Raw genomic sequence first — 18,068 nt, 5'->3', positions numbered from 1 at the left:
ACTGAACCTTCAAAAAGAGCTTTATAGTTTATCTCAGTTATTGTGATGATTTATATTGTATCCTCTTTACTTCCTCATAAGCGAGATATGTTTAACGAAAGCATTCCTTCTTGAGGTTTTGATAAATTTAGATGTCTTTGACCTCTTCAAGTCAGAACAAGTACATTTTGTTGTAATACAATTCCCAATTTCCCAATCAAAATTATTTCTATAGATCTAAAGGTATTGCTTTTTTGTTGTGTCTGACCCATTGTATAACAAATGTTAAGTAAATACATAAATGAATAAAAGTACATCAGAAACTTTTTTTTAAAAATATATTTATTGAAATTTACAACTGTACATTTTAATAAATTCAGTAAATTTGATCTCAGTTATAATGGACGCACAGACGTGTTGAGCATTCCATTAGTAGAACTCTAATGACGTTTTTACACTGGCAGGTCTCGTGGCCATCTTCTTTTTAGGCGCCTCGGAGGATTGTCAGGAAAAGGAAGCAAGGTTAGAACTTGTGGATTTGGATGGTTAGGGAGTTTATAATGGAAGGAATGATATCTGGTTCGGGCTAGAAGCGGTTACATAGGGAACATTAAGGTCTTTATGTTTGATTTTATTTATGAGTCATATTTATGAAAAAGTAAGGAGCATTGAGGATTTTACAAAGGATTTTGGATTTTAAGGATTGGATACGAGAGGAATTCGAAGGTTTTGTGGAGCCCCAATTACAAGAGTCAGTATTCCAATCGTTTATTTTTTTTTATACTCTAACATTCTAAATGATCCGTAATAAGGAAAATAGATGGAAAGTCAGTCGTGAATCCTAGAAAAAAAAATAAGAAGAAAAAAAGAAGGAGTCTGCCCGATTGGCGGCAGTAACCAGACTCCTCGATTCCTCTCCGCCATTCCATTATCTTCAATGCAGGTCCTTATTGTCAAAATTTCTTATAAATTTTTTCTTCTTCTTTACTTCAACCTCTTTCCTTATCTACCTACATTTTGATTAAGAAATCAATGTAATCTATAATAGGTTAAAGTTGGTGCCCGTTTATTATGAATATTGCTCAACGTTCTCAAATGATTTTTTCTCTACTGTATAACTAAATTAATTTAGCTTTTTCAGTAGCCAAATAAAATTTAGCATTCACAAAAGCTTACTCTCCATAAATCTCCAGCGTAAGATCTTCTTATGCTTTATATCCTTAAACAATTCCCATCTAAAAAGCTGTGTTACTCATGTTACTCAGGAACATCTACAATTGTGTCCTACGTACAATTTTTTTTTCTCCTCCACTGCCATTATTTTCCTAAATTCAACCAAACATTAGAATAACGCAGCTTTTAGACAAAGTGCCTTACTACAGTTTCTTACGAAATATTTTTTTTTAAAATCTCCCTTAAACAAATTCTAATTACACAATGTTCCTTAGTCTGTGCATAACTTATGGTTCCGTACAAATACACCGCTATTCAAAAAAACTGAAAGTTAGTGACTTTTTTATAATTTAGTTTCATGTGACTGAAAGATTTTTAATGTTAATTAGTAAGGTGTTGCGAGAATAATCTTTCTTATTTAATTACTTTTATTTAAAAATAATTAAATCATTATCCATTTACTTAAAAATTAATTAAACCATTAGGCACTTTTTAGTGTCCACATTCAGTTAGATTATCAATGTTGCCTTCTAACCAAATTATTTTGTTATAATAATATTCTTGTTAACATTGAAAATTGTTTGTCCTTTTTAAAACAAGGAGAGTCCATGCTCCTTATTTTAAAAAGCTTTTTATTGTATAGAGAGGAGGACCATAATAACACAATAATTTGCTTTGAGTGGAACATTGATAATGTAACCGAAGATGGCCTCGAAACAATGTGATTAATGATTGATTTTTAAAATAAAAACAATTAAAGAAGGAAAATTATTCTCACTAATTGTAATTGACCATATTTCCTGAACTCTTGAAGGCTATTAAAACTGGATATAAATATCACAAGTTTTTGACCTGTGGATGTCTCACCAGACAGTTTTTTTTTACCTATTTTACACATTTGTTCTGAGTGCAGCGTGGTTCACAATATTCCAATTACAGCCGTACGTAGAAGAGCATTCCAGATCCTCTTCATCTGTCCGCCATTATCTGAACTACTCCTGATACCTTTCTAAGAGTAATTGTTGATTCTGCTCCAACCCGGTTATCTTACGATGTTCCTTAAATAATTTAGTCAAATCTCGAAATACACTTCCTACTGATTGAGTATTGGTCCAGTCAATGATGGATTAATGGGTCAAAATACAAGCATTATTATATGTCGTAGGTTGTATTGGGTAAATCCTTTTCTTTGGGAAATCGGTATCCTTACATACCCTTAATAACATATCTAGCACACACTTGATTAAGAATAAATGATCTAATTAGGAACACTAGGAGTAACAGACAGCTGTAACAACTGAAACAATCTATGAAAGTGGTCCAAGATTTTGACTGCAGGCGCCTCTTACTATTTCTATTAATTTAATTCAATACCTGACTAACCATTTCTAGTTTTTTCTATTGCTAGCTTTTTCTGTTTTTAATTACAGATTTGGGTGATAAATGCGAAGATGAGAATGAGCCATGGACCTGCCAGTATTCCAGTTCATGTAAAGCATTGCAGCAAGAAAAAACGAAAAGCTCACTCCACATTTGCTGCTTTGAGGGTCTCAAAACAATAGTCTGCTGTCCACCGGATACTACTGGCCAAAACGGCACATCCAGTAATTCGCAATCCGGTGATCACAAGTCGGAGACATTGAATAATGGCACCGAATCTTCATCATCACCCCTACCATCAACCCCATCATCAACTTCATCACCACCCCCATCGTCAACCCCATCACCACCCCTACCATCAACCCCCTCATCGTATGGAAAGATAGCGGAACAAAGTAAGTTTGAATTGCAATAATCATCCATAAATCTATGCTTCGCCTTCAAAATTTGAGTTTCGGGACGTTTGTAATGAATGATGCCAAGTATTGTTGAATTATTTCTATTTTTGATAAAGTACTTTTGATAAAGACCTATTAAGGTTAAGTTGAATTCAAAAACTATTTCATTATTATGTAAGAAGAAAAGATTTAACTGATTTGCGAAACGATTCAAACCAATACGCATGCGCTCACCGGTTTAACGTTTACTCTTGTTTTATTTATGCATTTTCAGCCATTCCATTCCACATTAATTTCTACGACTTTATAAGTTACATACATATAATCTCCAATCCGGATTAATTATTTCAAATAAACAGAATAAAAGGTGCTCCAGAGGAGGAAGTTTTAAAAATTCAGCATTTAAGCCCTGTGAGACTATTTGAATGATATGACCTTGCCGATATTAAAAACCTCTTCGTTGTACCAAGTAATAGCGAGTTTAGTGAAAATCTTTAGAGCCCACTTCAAGAAAATCGGAAAAATCTCCTCTGTAAAGTGGCACTTCCGGTGAGTCGATTTTATCAGTGCAGTTGCAGTCACGCCCCAGGCATATTACTGCCCTAAATATGTAATTTCACTTTCGTTTTTGAGCTGGGCTGTTCATACATACACGCACTCACGTTTAAATATTTTTGTAAGGTCCTGTCTTGCCTGGAAGTAAAACTGCAATGATTATTTTTAGCTTAACAGAGATCAAGAGAAGGCTGCCTATACATTTAAGTACAAAACTTCTTTGCATTCCTTGCTTCTAAGCTGTCACATTAAAACACTATAAATTTATATGTAAGAGTTTATATGTGTCTTTGCAGATACATTGAAACTACCATTAAATTGCAGTTGCTCTTATATTGTTTAAACCATTGTTGACAGAGTGTAGAGAATACGCAAAATATGTTTACATTTACATTGACCCACCCATCCTAGTGAGGGTCAAGAAGAAGAAGATTGATGAATGTGCTATCTCTTCAGAAACCCTTATAGTCGGTGGAAAACCAGCCAAACCCAATGAGTTTCCTCATATGGTAAGAAGATCAAGAAAATCAGCTATGCAATTATTTAATTTTTTCGGTAGATTACTAGTTGACCCTGTGAGATAATTGTATGAGGATGGTCATAGTCAAGGTGGGTGTCATAAAGGTACAAAAGTAGCAGAAGAAACTATTTATAAGCAACCAACGCTTTGCCCCATTAGGCTGAGTGTCATTGGGGCTAAATGAGAACAAGATACAAACATTATAAGATGTAATAGAACTATGAAAGTGTGCATATGATATGAGATGTCATATCTTATATCATATACATCCTCTCAAAGTTATATTATAAAATAAGATCTATCTTATATCTCATATAATATGTATACTCTCACAGTTACATTATAATATAAGATATCATATGCATAATCTCATAGTTTTTACATATTTTACAATGTTTCTATCTTGAACTGATTTAGCTGATAACTAATAAATATTTTTTTCTGCTAATTTTATACCTTTTTTGACCACCACCTAGACTATCTTCCTACAATTTTTATTAGTTTGACATTGTTATATTTTTACCTTGTAGTTATTGCCTTATAATTAATTGTTTCATACTTCTGAAACCAAAATCATGAAATCTGAAAATAATTGGATTATTGATTTTAAATAGTAATTATTGTGTTGTACAGCTTGATAAAAAGCAGAACCCAATGGTTTTATATTCTTTCCTTACTATATATATATATATTGTTGCATGTATAGTTAAGTATATTACTTAACTGAAAAATGCTTCTTTGCCATCTGCTGGTGTTGTCAAGAAAATAAGTTGCTTATGTCCTGCATAAATTTATTAGTATGGAACTTATTAAGTCTTAGATCACTAACATAATAATTTTTTTCACCCTGTCTTGTCTTATAGAAAAAAAAGCTTCATTGCTAAGACTAACAGTTTTTATTTAATGCGTTTCCTTAATTACTTTTTTTTTTATTCCAGGCACTAATTGGTATTGATAATAATAACACGGATATTGAATGGTTCTGTGGAGGTAGTTTAATCAGCCCGAGATTTATACTAACTGCTGCTCACTGCAATATTTCACAACATATGTGAGTAGTACTGATCAAGTATTGATTGAAATCTTTTCCATCAGTTGACATAATGTATTGCATACTGTAATAATTTTATTTTATTTAAAATAAAATAAAAGGAATTTCGATCGTTTTAAAACTTTTTCAAATATAGAAGATAATTTGGGTTCAAATTAAGAACTTTACTACTTAATGGATAATATAATTTTATTATATAAAAAGACTCTTAATCTCAGGGCGTGTTGTAGCTAGACAATCAGAAACAGGCATTTGCTATAATTACAATTAATTTAATTAAAATCTATTTTACACATGTATCTATTGTTATGCATACAAAACTAACCAAGTTCACGATCTTCCTTTGATTATCCTTGGTGTCTTCTTTTTTCTTATTGTTCTGTACTAGCGTCAAAAATGGCTTCCTTCTTGACAGAAAATTGATGAGGACCTCCTCATCCTGAAGATCCCTCCTGCCCGTCCACACAACGAATGAATCTCAAAAACTAAAACTTGCCTCGAAGTTCCATGTAAACATCGATTATTGTACAACAGTTAGGGACTTTTGCAAATGATTTATTTTCTGGATATTATTCATTTGCACTATTTCTTGATTTCTATTTTTCCTTTAATTTACTGTATTTTCAATTATGATGGGAAGAGTTAAAATAGTTTTTATGATATTTGAATCTGCTCAACATGAATACGTACCACCATCTTGGTTTTGTTTTGAATCACGAAGTTATTATAGACAATGAAAATTGGTTAGCTTGGTTTTTGGATAAACAAAACAAATTAACAATCTTAAAATGATACATAAAATAAAACATATTAAAAACCCTTTATACATCAAAATATACTATTTACACAAAAAGAGTATATTCCAATATATAACATGAAGTTTGAGGAAAGAGTGACGAGTAGGTAGAATTATGATTAACATTCAACTAGTGAAACGGAGACCAAGAATGAAGGAATTTAGAGATAAAAGAAATTGATGAAATATGTAAAGCAGTTGGTTAAAAGTCAGTATAGTGACGGCTGTATTCCAATGAAGATGAGATATCACCCATCAAAAATACTGTTGGTTTCTCCATTCCTTTTTTTTCCAGTTTATGTTCCTTATTATTGTATAATTTATTTATTTTACTATTAAAATCTATAACAATGATGGAGTTAAAAATATTAATAATCTTAACATGCTTGTTCATACATGATTTATTTTCTTTGCAGAGAATCAGTTGTGGTTAGACTAGGAGACCTTGATGTAAAAGATGACACTGAAAAATCGACACCAATAACTCTTAAGGTTATTGAAGTATTTGACCACCCCAAATACAATCACTCAAGAGCCTATCATGACATATCTTTACTGAAGCTGGAAAAGGACGTGGAACTAGGACCTAGTATCCGGCCATTGTGTTTGCACACAAGCAGTTCTATTGCACAAGACAAAGCAATTGCTACAGGATGGGGTCATACATCTTTTGGTAACTTTTTTATTGAACATTACCATTAAATCATCAGCCTTAAATTAAATATTCAGTAACCAATTTTTTAGAGTTTTTTTTAATATTTTTATTTCGCTAAGCTGCTAATTGACTAGGCCCAAGTATGAATTACTTGCTTGTAAAAAGTTTATTACTTTTTAATTTTCAATTATATGAAATTATTTCAAAGTTGCATTTGCCTTTCGATTTAATTTTCAAAGTAATTATTTCTTCAAGAAAACCTTTTAAAAAAATATCAAAATGTACTCTTAAGGGTGTCCTTTTTCTCTTTCATATTATATACTCATAAATTAAATCAGAATCAACTGTTGAGCACATATTTGATTGCCTCAGAATTCAAATCAACTAATATTTAATATTAAAAAGAAAATTTGGAATGAAGAACACTGCTGTATTTCAATATTCCATATAATATCTAATTTAATTACTATTGCACCAAATTCAAAAAGACCTTGCAAAGGGGCTGAAAGTTCTCCATAATAAATGTTGAAAATTATTATCAATAATTATGAGAGATAGTTGACCGTGGATGATGAATGAGGAGAAGATGGTTGGGGGTGCGGTCAATGAAAAACACAAATAAGTACGATTAACTTATTTTAATGTGCCAACGTTTCAGCTAGAGTTTCTAGCCTTCTTCAGGGCTAAAAACAGAACAAGATACCAACCACAGTAAGTATAGAAAAATAAAACAAAAAACAATAAATAAATAAAAAGAAAGTATAAACAGAATAATTTTACACATAAAATGAATAATTTTACAAAATAGAATTAATAAAATGAAGTGATGAGAGAAGCGGGAAATAAAATGTATACATAGGTAATTGAAAAAGTTCTTCTTCTAAAAATTTTTCTACTTTTTATTTTTTATTTTCACCCTCCCGTAACGTTTTCTTTATAACAAACACTTAGTCATTGTTGTAACGGCTTTTTTAATTCTGAGTTTGACCGCCATTAGCGCTGTATCCATTAGGGGTTTGATCTTCCAGCGAACAGGTTCGTTTTTATTCTTTTTTTGTTTTCTTTCCCCTTTCTTTATTTTACTCTTTCCCTATTTTACTATTTTCTCCACTTTTATCCATTTTCCTTACCCATGTTATAAGTTTTGTACACTATACTTATAATTTGCCTCTTCATCATCTATTATTATTACATATATTTTCTTCCTCTCTATTTTCATTTTCTTTTCATATTTAAATTTTAAATTAATAATAACTAATATGTTCATACTTCTTTGCATTATATAACTTTATTTTTACTTCATTTCCTTAATTATGTTTTATTACCCACTTTTTCAATTACCTATGTATACATTTTATTTCCCCCTTCTCTCATCACTTCATTTTATTAATTCTATTTTGTAAAATTATTCATTTTATGTGTAAAATTATTCTGTTTATACTTTCTTTTTATTTTTTGTTTTATTTTTCTATACTTACTGTGGTTGTTATCTTGTTCTGTTTTTAGCTCTGAAGAAGGCTAGAAACTCTAGCCAAAACGTTGGCACATTAAAATAAGTTAATCGTACTTATTTGTGTTTTTCATTGACCGCACCCCGAACCATCTTCTCCTCATATTATCAATAATTACTAAAATTGGCTATTGTCGTAACAATCTTACATTGATATTGATAACTTCTTATTACAACTAATAAATTTTCAGATAGTCCTAATCCCTTTGGTATAACTTGTAGCTAATAAATTGTTATACCAAATAACACAGGTAATAACTTTGTTATTAGGATTATCCAAGAAAGGATTCTACATTGATTCCCTTCCCATCCCCCCATCTCTACCTTTGATAATAATAAATTAAATACTTTTAGTATTTTTCTAAAAACATATTTGGGGCTATGGGAACAAAAGTGGCCTAACAGACAATACTGTCTAACCACAATTGTTTTTCATTTAGACTAAAACGAGATTTATTTGGATTAGTCAAGAGCTTCTATCTACCCTAATATTTGAAATATAAATGGCAATAGGTTTACATAGTTATCAAACATCAACTGGATGCAATGTTGGAACAAGAAAATCAATTTAGGAGTATCAAGATTTTGTGGGTTCCAACACTTTTGTTCCAATAGCCTAGATAAACAAAAGTTTTTGTAAATTTGTTTTCATTTATATTATCTTTCAGCGGGTTATGAAAGCAATCATCTTCTAAAAGTTGAACTGGATTTGCTAAGCGATGAAAGATGCAAGAGTGAATATGACTTTGAACATGTTACTCTTTCACAAGGCATTACACCTGAAACAATTTTCTGTGCTGGTGGAAAGGAAGATAAAGATACTTGTCAGGTAAAGATCTAAATGCTTGTTGCGTTTAATTTAATACTTTATCTTTTTACCACAATTACAAAATTATTCTTTTGGTAAAAGTATTATAGTTTCGTAATTGTAGTGCTGAGTATAGAAGCTGCTACAGTTACACCTATCGCCACAGATGTAGAGGATGAGGTTAATCCCAAGAGAACTTGTTATCCTCGTAACATTGAAAAGTTCAGAAGAGGAGATTTTCATTAGTCGTGTTTAGTATTATTATAAAAAAAAGGCAAACTGTGAAGGCAGCGGTCAAGGAAATTCATGCAGAAATGTGATGTAGTTTTGTACCATGGCAGTGTTTTGGTTCAGGTGGTTAAATTCTGGAAACAACAGCCTTCAAGATGACCAAAATCCAGTTTGAGCTAGTTCCAGATTCCAGAGCTGTTGGTACTAAACTTTACTGTGAACAACCTGAAACAGTTTTATGGAATTTCAAAAGAGAAGTACTTTGGTCTATCAGAATAAACAATATATTAGTAATACAACACTTCTGCCATTTTTTATATTTAGCAAAAAAAAGTTTTTTTCCTTCTGATCCTAAGAAATGGAGGATGTTAGCATTTTTCCCGACCTTCCTTGCAGCCTTGATGTTACACCATCAGCCTATGGTTGTTTCCAGTCATTGGTGTATTTTTTAAAAGGCTATTGGCACTTCAAAAACAAAAATAATGTGAAATCAAAATGTGAGGAGTTTTTCACCTCCAAAATTAAAAACAGATAACGATGGTCTGTATATATTTTGCTGAATAATTTAAAAATACATATAACACAGAAATTCAAGTGAATCTTATCTTATGCACAAATACTTCTGTAACAACCTAGTATGACTTTTTAGAAATGAGGAGAACAGCTGTATATATTATTATTACGTTAATCAGAAATAACAGGCTAAACCCTTGGTTATATATCAAACGATCCAATATTGTAGTAGGCAGAGAAGAACTTTAGGAAAGCAATAATAATTCAATTTGATTTGATTTAATATTGGTGACTTTGAAAACCATAAAAAAATAATAAATAAACTATATATTATATAAATGATGATCTTTTTCACATCCCAAAACATTTTACTTGTCTTATAGTACCTTTCAATTATAACTATATCAGCAAATATTACTTTTCTTGTGTATGATCTGTTCAGTAAATTAGTATTAAAAATATTTTTAAAATACATTTTCTGTTCCCCCTTTTTATTAATTTACTTTTTAACAGGGAGATTCTGGAGGACCATTGCAGATTACTCTTAAAGAACCATATTGCATGTACTCACAGATTGGAGTTACTGCATTTGGAGTCGCATGTGGTATAGGTACACCTGGTGGCTACACTAGAGTTTCTCACTACATACCTTGGATTGAAAGCATTGTTTGGTCATAGTGGTTTTATATTAGTCATAAATATGTTTGTAATCTAGATGAGATTGTTAAATTTTTTTTATTTATGAAAATTTGTTGATCGGAATTTAATGATTCTTTAAGGATGTTAATTTATTTTTCAGTTTAATTTTGCATTATTTAAGAGAAAAAGAATGAATTTCTATTCTTAAGCATTTTTAGAATTCTATTATTTAATTCATGTAAATAAAAAAATAATTGGTTTCCTATCCCTAGTTGAAATATTTCCAAAATGCACCAGCCAAGAATCAGATTTTGGCCTAAAGGTATCAGAGCCTAAAACACAACAACACTCTAGCTCCACTTCCACATTTGCTGTGTGACAAACAAAGATTAAGTAACACTCCTTTCACATCTCACATCAGTTTTAAGTTTTAAAAATTAAAATCACTCATTCCATTCCTTTTGAATTTGTTACTCTAGAGCATATAATACTCCTTCATTTTATGTTAATGAGAGTCCGATACAATTAATATCATTTACAGATAATATTAAATGATATGAGAAGATGGCTAGAGGTGCGGTTAACAAAAATACACAAATAAACAAAACATATTTATTGTTTATTAAAACTAGTTTATTTGTCCATTTTCCCTGACCATACCTCCAAACATCTTCTCCTTGTACAGCCAACTATTAACACCTCATTAATAATAAATGATATTGGATTACCAGTGTTTTATTAACTCCCAGAATGCTTTAACATTGGAAGTAATCCAAATTAACAAAAAAGTAAAACTGTTTTTAAAAGTTAAATTTAAATAATAATTTTTAATTAATTATAGAACATTATTTTCATAAACTGATAATCTATCGACAGATTGGCTATTAGAAGGTGGAAAAATTTAAAAGTTGTTATAAAAAACTTCAAATTGAAAATAATTTAATTACAAAGTTATTAACAATTAAATTTTTGTCCAAAACAAGATGATAATGGTTTAGGGTGCTACAGGGCAAAACACCTTTACACAAGAAAGAGCAAGTACTTACTTGGCCACGAGTAGCCTTGAGGTTGAAACAGAAGGGTCCCTTTATACAGAAACAGAAGAGAGATATTGCTGGCTGGTACTACTTGGAGCCAGAGGATCCATGAGGGTATCTATCTATGAATCCCTTCGTCCACGAGAAACAACTTGAAGTAGTTTTAATTTGCTTTTCAAAGATTTTAGGATTATTCTTAAGGACAAAAAATATCACCAATAGTCCATTCCAGGAACTGAGAGAAATCAGGTAAACAAGGGCACATGAACTAAGGATCGGTGGCATTCTCTCTTTGAAGGCCATCACTCCTGTTCTGTCTGGCCCAATTTCTTCCAAAATCTGTATTGTACAGGTAGTGTGGCCAGTACATCACTGGTAATGATTAGCAAATGTTGATATGTCAACTATGGAAATTTTCTTCGGAACTCATCTTAATTAAAAATCATTAAAATATTCTCATTTTTGGAGTACTAATACATCTATTATATAAAAACCTAACACAAAACATAATATTGAAAGTCATAAACAAATATTATTCTGAACATATTATATAAGCAAACTTCATAATTCAGATCAGGACCTAAAGGAACTAATAGATGCTGTGTGTACTATTTTTTAAATAGGTGACTGAAATAATTGGAAAAAACTCCCATGACTTCAAGAAAACAAAAACAAAATTGAAAAATACCAAACTGACAAGTAAAGACTTTTCACATCAACTGCTCTTTCAATTCAACTTGGATGGGAGATTAAAATGAAAAATTTAGGGCTTGAAGAAAGTTTGATAATGTCTTGTTTATCAAGTTAAAAAACATCAGTATCCTAAACTACCATAGAAAACTAAATATTTGTCTCTCCATTTCCATGCTGGTCACTCCCTAGTCCCTTTTGGATTTTCATCAAGGGCAGGAGATGACAAATGAACCACTTTTTCATTTTTGCCCTCAAGAGAAGCTTAAAAAAAAGATAAGTATATCCATAAAGAGAGTATGAAATATAAAGCACAAATGAAGAAATAATAGCCAAGGAAAGGATAAGGAATTACTAAAGGAAGAATGGGGCATATAAAAAAATTGTAACAGATATTCTACATATTCTTCAGAAGCCTATTCATAGTAGAATCGTGAATAAAAACTACACAGTAAAGAGAAGAGTGAGATTTGACAGTTGTTCCAACAAATCAATGAAGAAAGAGTTTCATTCAAACATTTTTACTATATTCTGCTAAGATATAACACCCCTCACTCCAAGAGAGTTAGCTGTGGAAGAGTTTATCAATAATTCCAAGAGAATTCTTACCAAGAGAGGTTACAATCATCTAGACAACAAGATAAGAATAAAAACTTGGAATCTCAGATGAAGAAGATAAAGAATAGTCCACTCACAAACTGAAAAAAAAAATAATCAACATCATGGATCTTTTGGAGGCTGACCTATTGAAGTATGGTAAACACTGTTTAAAATAGCACAAAACTGTTCAATTCATGGTGGAACTTGAAGTCCTAACTGTAAGGAATAGACCCAAGTAGGTTGTTTGTGTGGGATCAGACCTACTCTGTTCAATTGGTGGTAACAGCTGAGTAAGAGAAAGATATGATCCTTAGTATCTTCTTTTCAATTCAAGAAATTGAGTAATATAAACAGGTTACATCATTTTTAGTAAACTAGTACCTATTCTAGGATAGCCAGATCAAAGAGAGCAATAAGTCTTTGTAGACTTTAAGAGGTCTGTCATATAAATTTGGATTGGTAGAGGTTTAACAAAAACCCAACACATACTTTTGAACTTAGAAATTGAAACTTACGAAATCGAAAAGTAAATTTCTTTGTCTATGGAAGAAATAATTAAATTTTAAGAACGATGTCTTTCAGAGACTGACAGACCACAGCAGTCACCGGGTGTTGTTTTTTAATTGAATGAAAACAAAGTTTAAAATAAAGGTCATATTTAACGTTACCTACAAAACAATATTAAACACCACTCACCACCGAAGCATGGACAACTTATTTGGGAATCAAACAAATGGAGGACGATTAAGCAGTGGCGGAGACATTGAAGGGGCCAACTGAGTAATTGTTCAAAGTGTCATTTTTTGGGGGGAAGAAGAATTTCAGAGAGAAAAAATAAAAAATTCAAATATTCAATTATTTGTTAACCTTTTCGGTCATTTCTGAAATGTTAAGATAAAGATTTAGGTAAACAGTACGCAGCCCGTGCTCCGCTCGATTCGTCCCTGGTGGTAATAAGAAAAATAAGAATATTTGGTAAATTTTAAAGGAATATGTATTAAAACTAACGCAAATCGAGTTAAGATCCTTTTCCAGCACTAGTTAGATAACGATTCTGATTTGATCTATGTTAAGGAAGATTCCTTCTCCTTTCTCTAATGCTGCAACCACTATTTGACATTCTATACTTCAGTTCTCCAATGCCAAGGTAGGAAAAATTTATTTTAATGGCTTACAGTAAGTTTATAAATTCTATTTTAGTTGATATCTTAAACTGTTGAGATTACTAGTTAATATCACGGGATAATTAAATTTATCAGCTGAGGAATCTACCAGGTCAACGGGAGCTACGCTCAGTTTGCCTCCGCACGTCGCTCCAGGAATGTCTCTCTCAAGATTGTTTTTCTTCTTTTTTTACATGTCTGTTATTGGTGGCCTGTTTGGACAGAGGAATATATTGAATAAAAGTAATTCATTTAACACAACTATTAATTAACTAACAATTATTAACCTTATTAAAAAGTTATCAATCTTTATTAATAATTATTTAGTCTTAATAACCATAATTATTTTAAATCATTCTTTTGTTTGACAAGAAGAAAATTTTTCTTTTATGTCGAGAAATTCATTTTTTTATGTTATTAATTATTTTTTGGGGGGGGGAGTATAAAATAGTAATTTGTATAAAATAATAAGTAGATGCTGATATTGACCACAAGGATTTGATGAAAGGTTCAATTTCAGATTCTTTGGTCAATAAAGGAAAAAACAATGTTTCTAATTTTTCTACCATTATTTATAAACTTGTTAACAGAGATATAAATTTTTATTCCTTGCCGATTACGAACTTCAACTTATTTATTCTCTTCCTTACTATTATCTATTTTTTCACATATTTTTATCTTTCATCTCAATGTCATCACCATTGGTTAAAAGATATTATTTGAATTACCTAAAGTGACCAACTTCTCATCAAAAAGTGTGTTTTCATTTTATTGCAAGACTTTAGATCAACTACTAGAATTATAGGAAGTAATAAACAGTTCAAAAGCCTTCAATGTCCATAAAAACTTCCTTTGATTTTTTTATCCATATATCTGGTATAATTTAAGCAGTTTTTACAATGGCTTCCATAATTACAACGTTGAGTTTGAGGTATTTTTTTTTCTTTGAAGAAGAAAGAATAAAAGTGCTTCCTCAATTCCAAATCACTCCCCTCAGAATATAAACAGAAAGTTAATTCTCAATCTATAAAGTTTATATCTATGACTGCATGTTTGTCAAATCCCATTCCTGTTTCTGATATCTGATTTATAAGTCTCCTATTTTACCTCTACCTACCACCTATTTCATCTAACCATTTCTACTTCCGATAAATAATATTCAAAGAAAAGTATTAGTATTGGCAATAATAGTCAGCCATAGACCTTCATAGTTAAGCTCCTCTGACTGATTCCTATCTTATTTTTCCATTCTCTATTATATTTTTTTTATTATTATTTGACCCTACAACAGACATTATTAATATTTATTGGCATTTACTAACATTAATTTAATTTTGTCTTCCCATCAATCAATCTTTTTTTATTGTTTCTCTGATATAACAAAAAAATTTCCTTCCATATTTTTACATGTGATTCAACTGTTTTTGGAAGAAATTCTTTATCCCGTAATAATCTGATTCTAAAACTTAGTTAGACAATTTTTTGCTAGTTTTAGAATTCAATGCCTCACTTAATACAATACTAAAATAAAATATTTAAATTAAACAAAACATATGAGACAAGTTAAAAAAATGGGTTAAATATTTACTATAAAGAAGGTGATAAAAAACATAAAACGTTATAAGGAAAAAATAATAAAAAGAGAAAATAATAAAATGGAGTATAAGGTATCCATATGATTTGATCAAATTTCCACTTCTATCAGAAAATAAAAAATGTTATCTTCTGTATTTTTTCCTCTGGAAAATTCATTCACCTTTTAACTTCAATTTTTAGATTAATACATCAACCTTGCCAATGTTTCAGATGGTCCATCCATTTTCTGGGGCCTATATTAAAAAAATATATAGTTTTTTTAATTCTAAAGCTTTAAATTATAACCATTTTTTTTTGTTTTAATATTAATCTTTATACCTTAATATCTTATTTTGTTTTCTTTGGTCATTTTATGTTTACAATTTTATTAAACTATAACTCAAAAATCCCAAAGTGAAAAAAGCAAAAGATAACTTAACAACCTTTAAAAATATTAAATAAAATGAAAAATGTTATTTAACTTCATTCATTGCTAGCTTGTTTTTTCTTAATTTATTTTTTCTAAACTCTTATAAGTTGTTTTAAAAGTAATTATTTTGTTTTTCTGTACAGATGTTGATGAAGTCTGTAAAAGTGGTCCTGACAATTGGATATGTAAAACCCGAAACAACTGTCACACTCTAAGAAAAGCCTTTGAAAATGGTATCCGGCCTGATATATGTACATTTATTGGTAATGAGGCTATTTTTTGCTGTCCATCTGAAAAGTATATTTCTAGCATTGGTCAAACCACTGGGTCTCAGCCTACTGTTCCAGCTCAAACCAGTTCAGCCAATGAAACTAAGTCAGTTGATGAAGTTGACAGTAAGAAAAGCAGTGAACCCTCAATATCATCAGCAGAATTAAAGGCAGAGGAGAGTACGTGCTATACATAACAATGGTGTTATTTAAATTGCAATTGTGTGCTACCTTAATTCCAACCAATTCTAAATTTTTAATCAAATGTGCAGTTTTGAGTGAACCTTGAAGTTTGATGGATCCATTATTTGTAGATAGTTTTAAGAACCAAACAAATGCTTTCTTAAAACTATCAACAGATAATAAACACCTTAGACTTCAAGATTCACTCAAAAATTTACTTTGGACAAAACCTTTATCCATTACTTTAAATTTAAGAAGTTTCGTAATTAACATCATGATAAGATAATCAATGTATTAAATATATAATGTCCAAAATATCATTAATAATATCAAAAATAGAAAAAAAATATTATATTTCATGTTGGTAAATTAAAATATTAAGTCTTCATAACATTAAAATAATATGCAATTGAAAAATATTTAGCTATGTTGTTTTGTTTTTTAATTTAGAGTGTAAAGCATATTCCAAATATGCATATCAGACTGTGCAACTTTTTTCGATGGTACCAGGACAAAAACCAAAGAATATAACAACTAGTGACTGTACCATGGAAACTCTAATTGTTGGTGGAGTTGAAGCTAAGCCTAAAGAATTTCCACATATGGTAATTGATATAATTTTTGTTTCTGATTTATACATTTCTGAAACATTAGCTTAAAACAGTTATAGGAGACTTTAAGACAGTTAAATCGAGCAATATATAAAAAGCACCTGAAATCGAAAAACGGCATCAAACCCTCCACTCCCGCCCTCCATGGTAGCCTTACTTATCTGTCTTTCTAAACAGACAATTATAGCGAGTAGATTGGTCGATGAACGACATGTCACAATCTCACAAGAGGAGATCATAACACAAAAAAAGGCAATCCTTGATTTCTTCCATAGTTTACAACTCAATATATAACATTTAGGGTGTGGGACATTAGCTTTTAGATGCTTGTTTGCTTCAAACTATTAGCATACTCAGGAATCAAATCATTTATACAGTTTTTTCATTTATTACTATTTTTTTTTTCAATTAAGAATTTTTTAGTTTAATACTATTTTAAATTCATAGTCACAGCTTGTTTTATATTTTTTACTTTTGTATTAATTAGGCACTTATTGGTTATGAAGAAACCAAAACAAGAAAGATCAATTGGATTTGTGGAGGAAGTTTGATCAGCACTAAATTTGTATTGACTGCTGCACACTGTGTTTTAGCAAACAACAGGTATTTTAGAATTTAATTATTATTTTATTCAGTTAATTTCCAAAATATTAGATAATATATAATATTAGATATTACAAAATACTAGATATTATAATCATTTTTGTGTCAATGTAGAAATAATTAGAAATAAAATTTACACTATTAAATTTTAAAAGTAAATCATAAATTTGGAACTGCACTTCAGGAAATCTAGCCAATTTGAAATTTTTTAAAATTGTATTTCATTCAAAACAATTACTGAATTTGGTCTAACACTTGATTACTATTAGTATAGGCCATCCCGAAGCAAGTACCATTCAGATTTGGTAAGTCAGTATTACATTGTTTCAAATTTAATATCTACACAATATTTATTTCTTAGTTTAATTATTCCTTATGAACTTCTAAACTTTTATTATTATTGAATTTTGGTATAGTCCACTTTTAAAACCTTTATTTTTAATCAGTTGATGTAATTCTTAATTTATCTAATTATCTATGCTCGTTAGAAAAAATTAGAATTTCTCTGATTACTATTGCAGTAATGAGGTGTATATAGTTATATACATAGTAATATAATGAGGTCTAGATAGTTGACCGTAGATTAATGATTGGAGAAGTTTTTCGGGGGGTGCGGTCAGCAAAGAACAACATAAATAAACAAAACCATATTTATTTATTTTATGCCGACGTTTCGACCTGAATTTCAGGTCTTTATCA

General features: G+C 30.3%; 1 protein-coding gene across 1 annotated transcript in view; it reads left to right on the top strand.

The window, feature by feature from the left end:
• LOC106677623 (ovochymase-1) overlaps positions 1–18,068 on the top strand; it is a 27,497-nt gene that overhangs the window by 1,561 nt on the left and 7,868 nt on the right. Inside the window, exons 3-14 of the mRNA XM_067049434.1 lie at positions 2,583–2,927; positions 3,843–3,994; positions 4,944–5,056; positions 6,269–6,525; positions 8,686–8,846; positions 10,083–10,246; positions 10,506–10,530; positions 11,869–11,944; positions 13,795–13,941; positions 15,847–16,152; positions 16,606–16,760; positions 17,254–17,369. Of these exons, the coding sequence (XP_066905535.1) occupies positions 2,583–2,927; positions 3,843–3,994; positions 4,944–5,056; positions 6,269–6,525; positions 8,686–8,846; positions 10,083–10,246; positions 10,506–10,530; positions 11,869–11,944; positions 13,795–13,941; positions 15,847–16,152; positions 16,606–16,760; positions 17,254–17,369 (2,017 nt within the window). The remainder of the gene's footprint in view (positions 1–2,582; positions 2,928–3,842; positions 3,995–4,943; positions 5,057–6,268; positions 6,526–8,685; positions 8,847–10,082; positions 10,247–10,505; positions 10,531–11,868; positions 11,945–13,794; positions 13,942–15,846; positions 16,153–16,605; positions 16,761–17,253; positions 17,370–18,068) is intronic.

The sequence above is a fragment of the Halyomorpha halys genome, unplaced genomic scaffold (genome assembly GCF_000696795.3).
Source record: "Halyomorpha halys isolate HHAL.00 unplaced genomic scaffold, Hhal_1.1 Scaffold106.1, whole genome shotgun sequence".
Classification (NCBI taxonomy): domain Eukaryota; kingdom Metazoa; phylum Arthropoda; class Insecta; order Hemiptera; family Pentatomidae; genus Halyomorpha; species Halyomorpha halys.
This window is presented reverse-complemented; position numbering and strand designations above follow the sequence as displayed.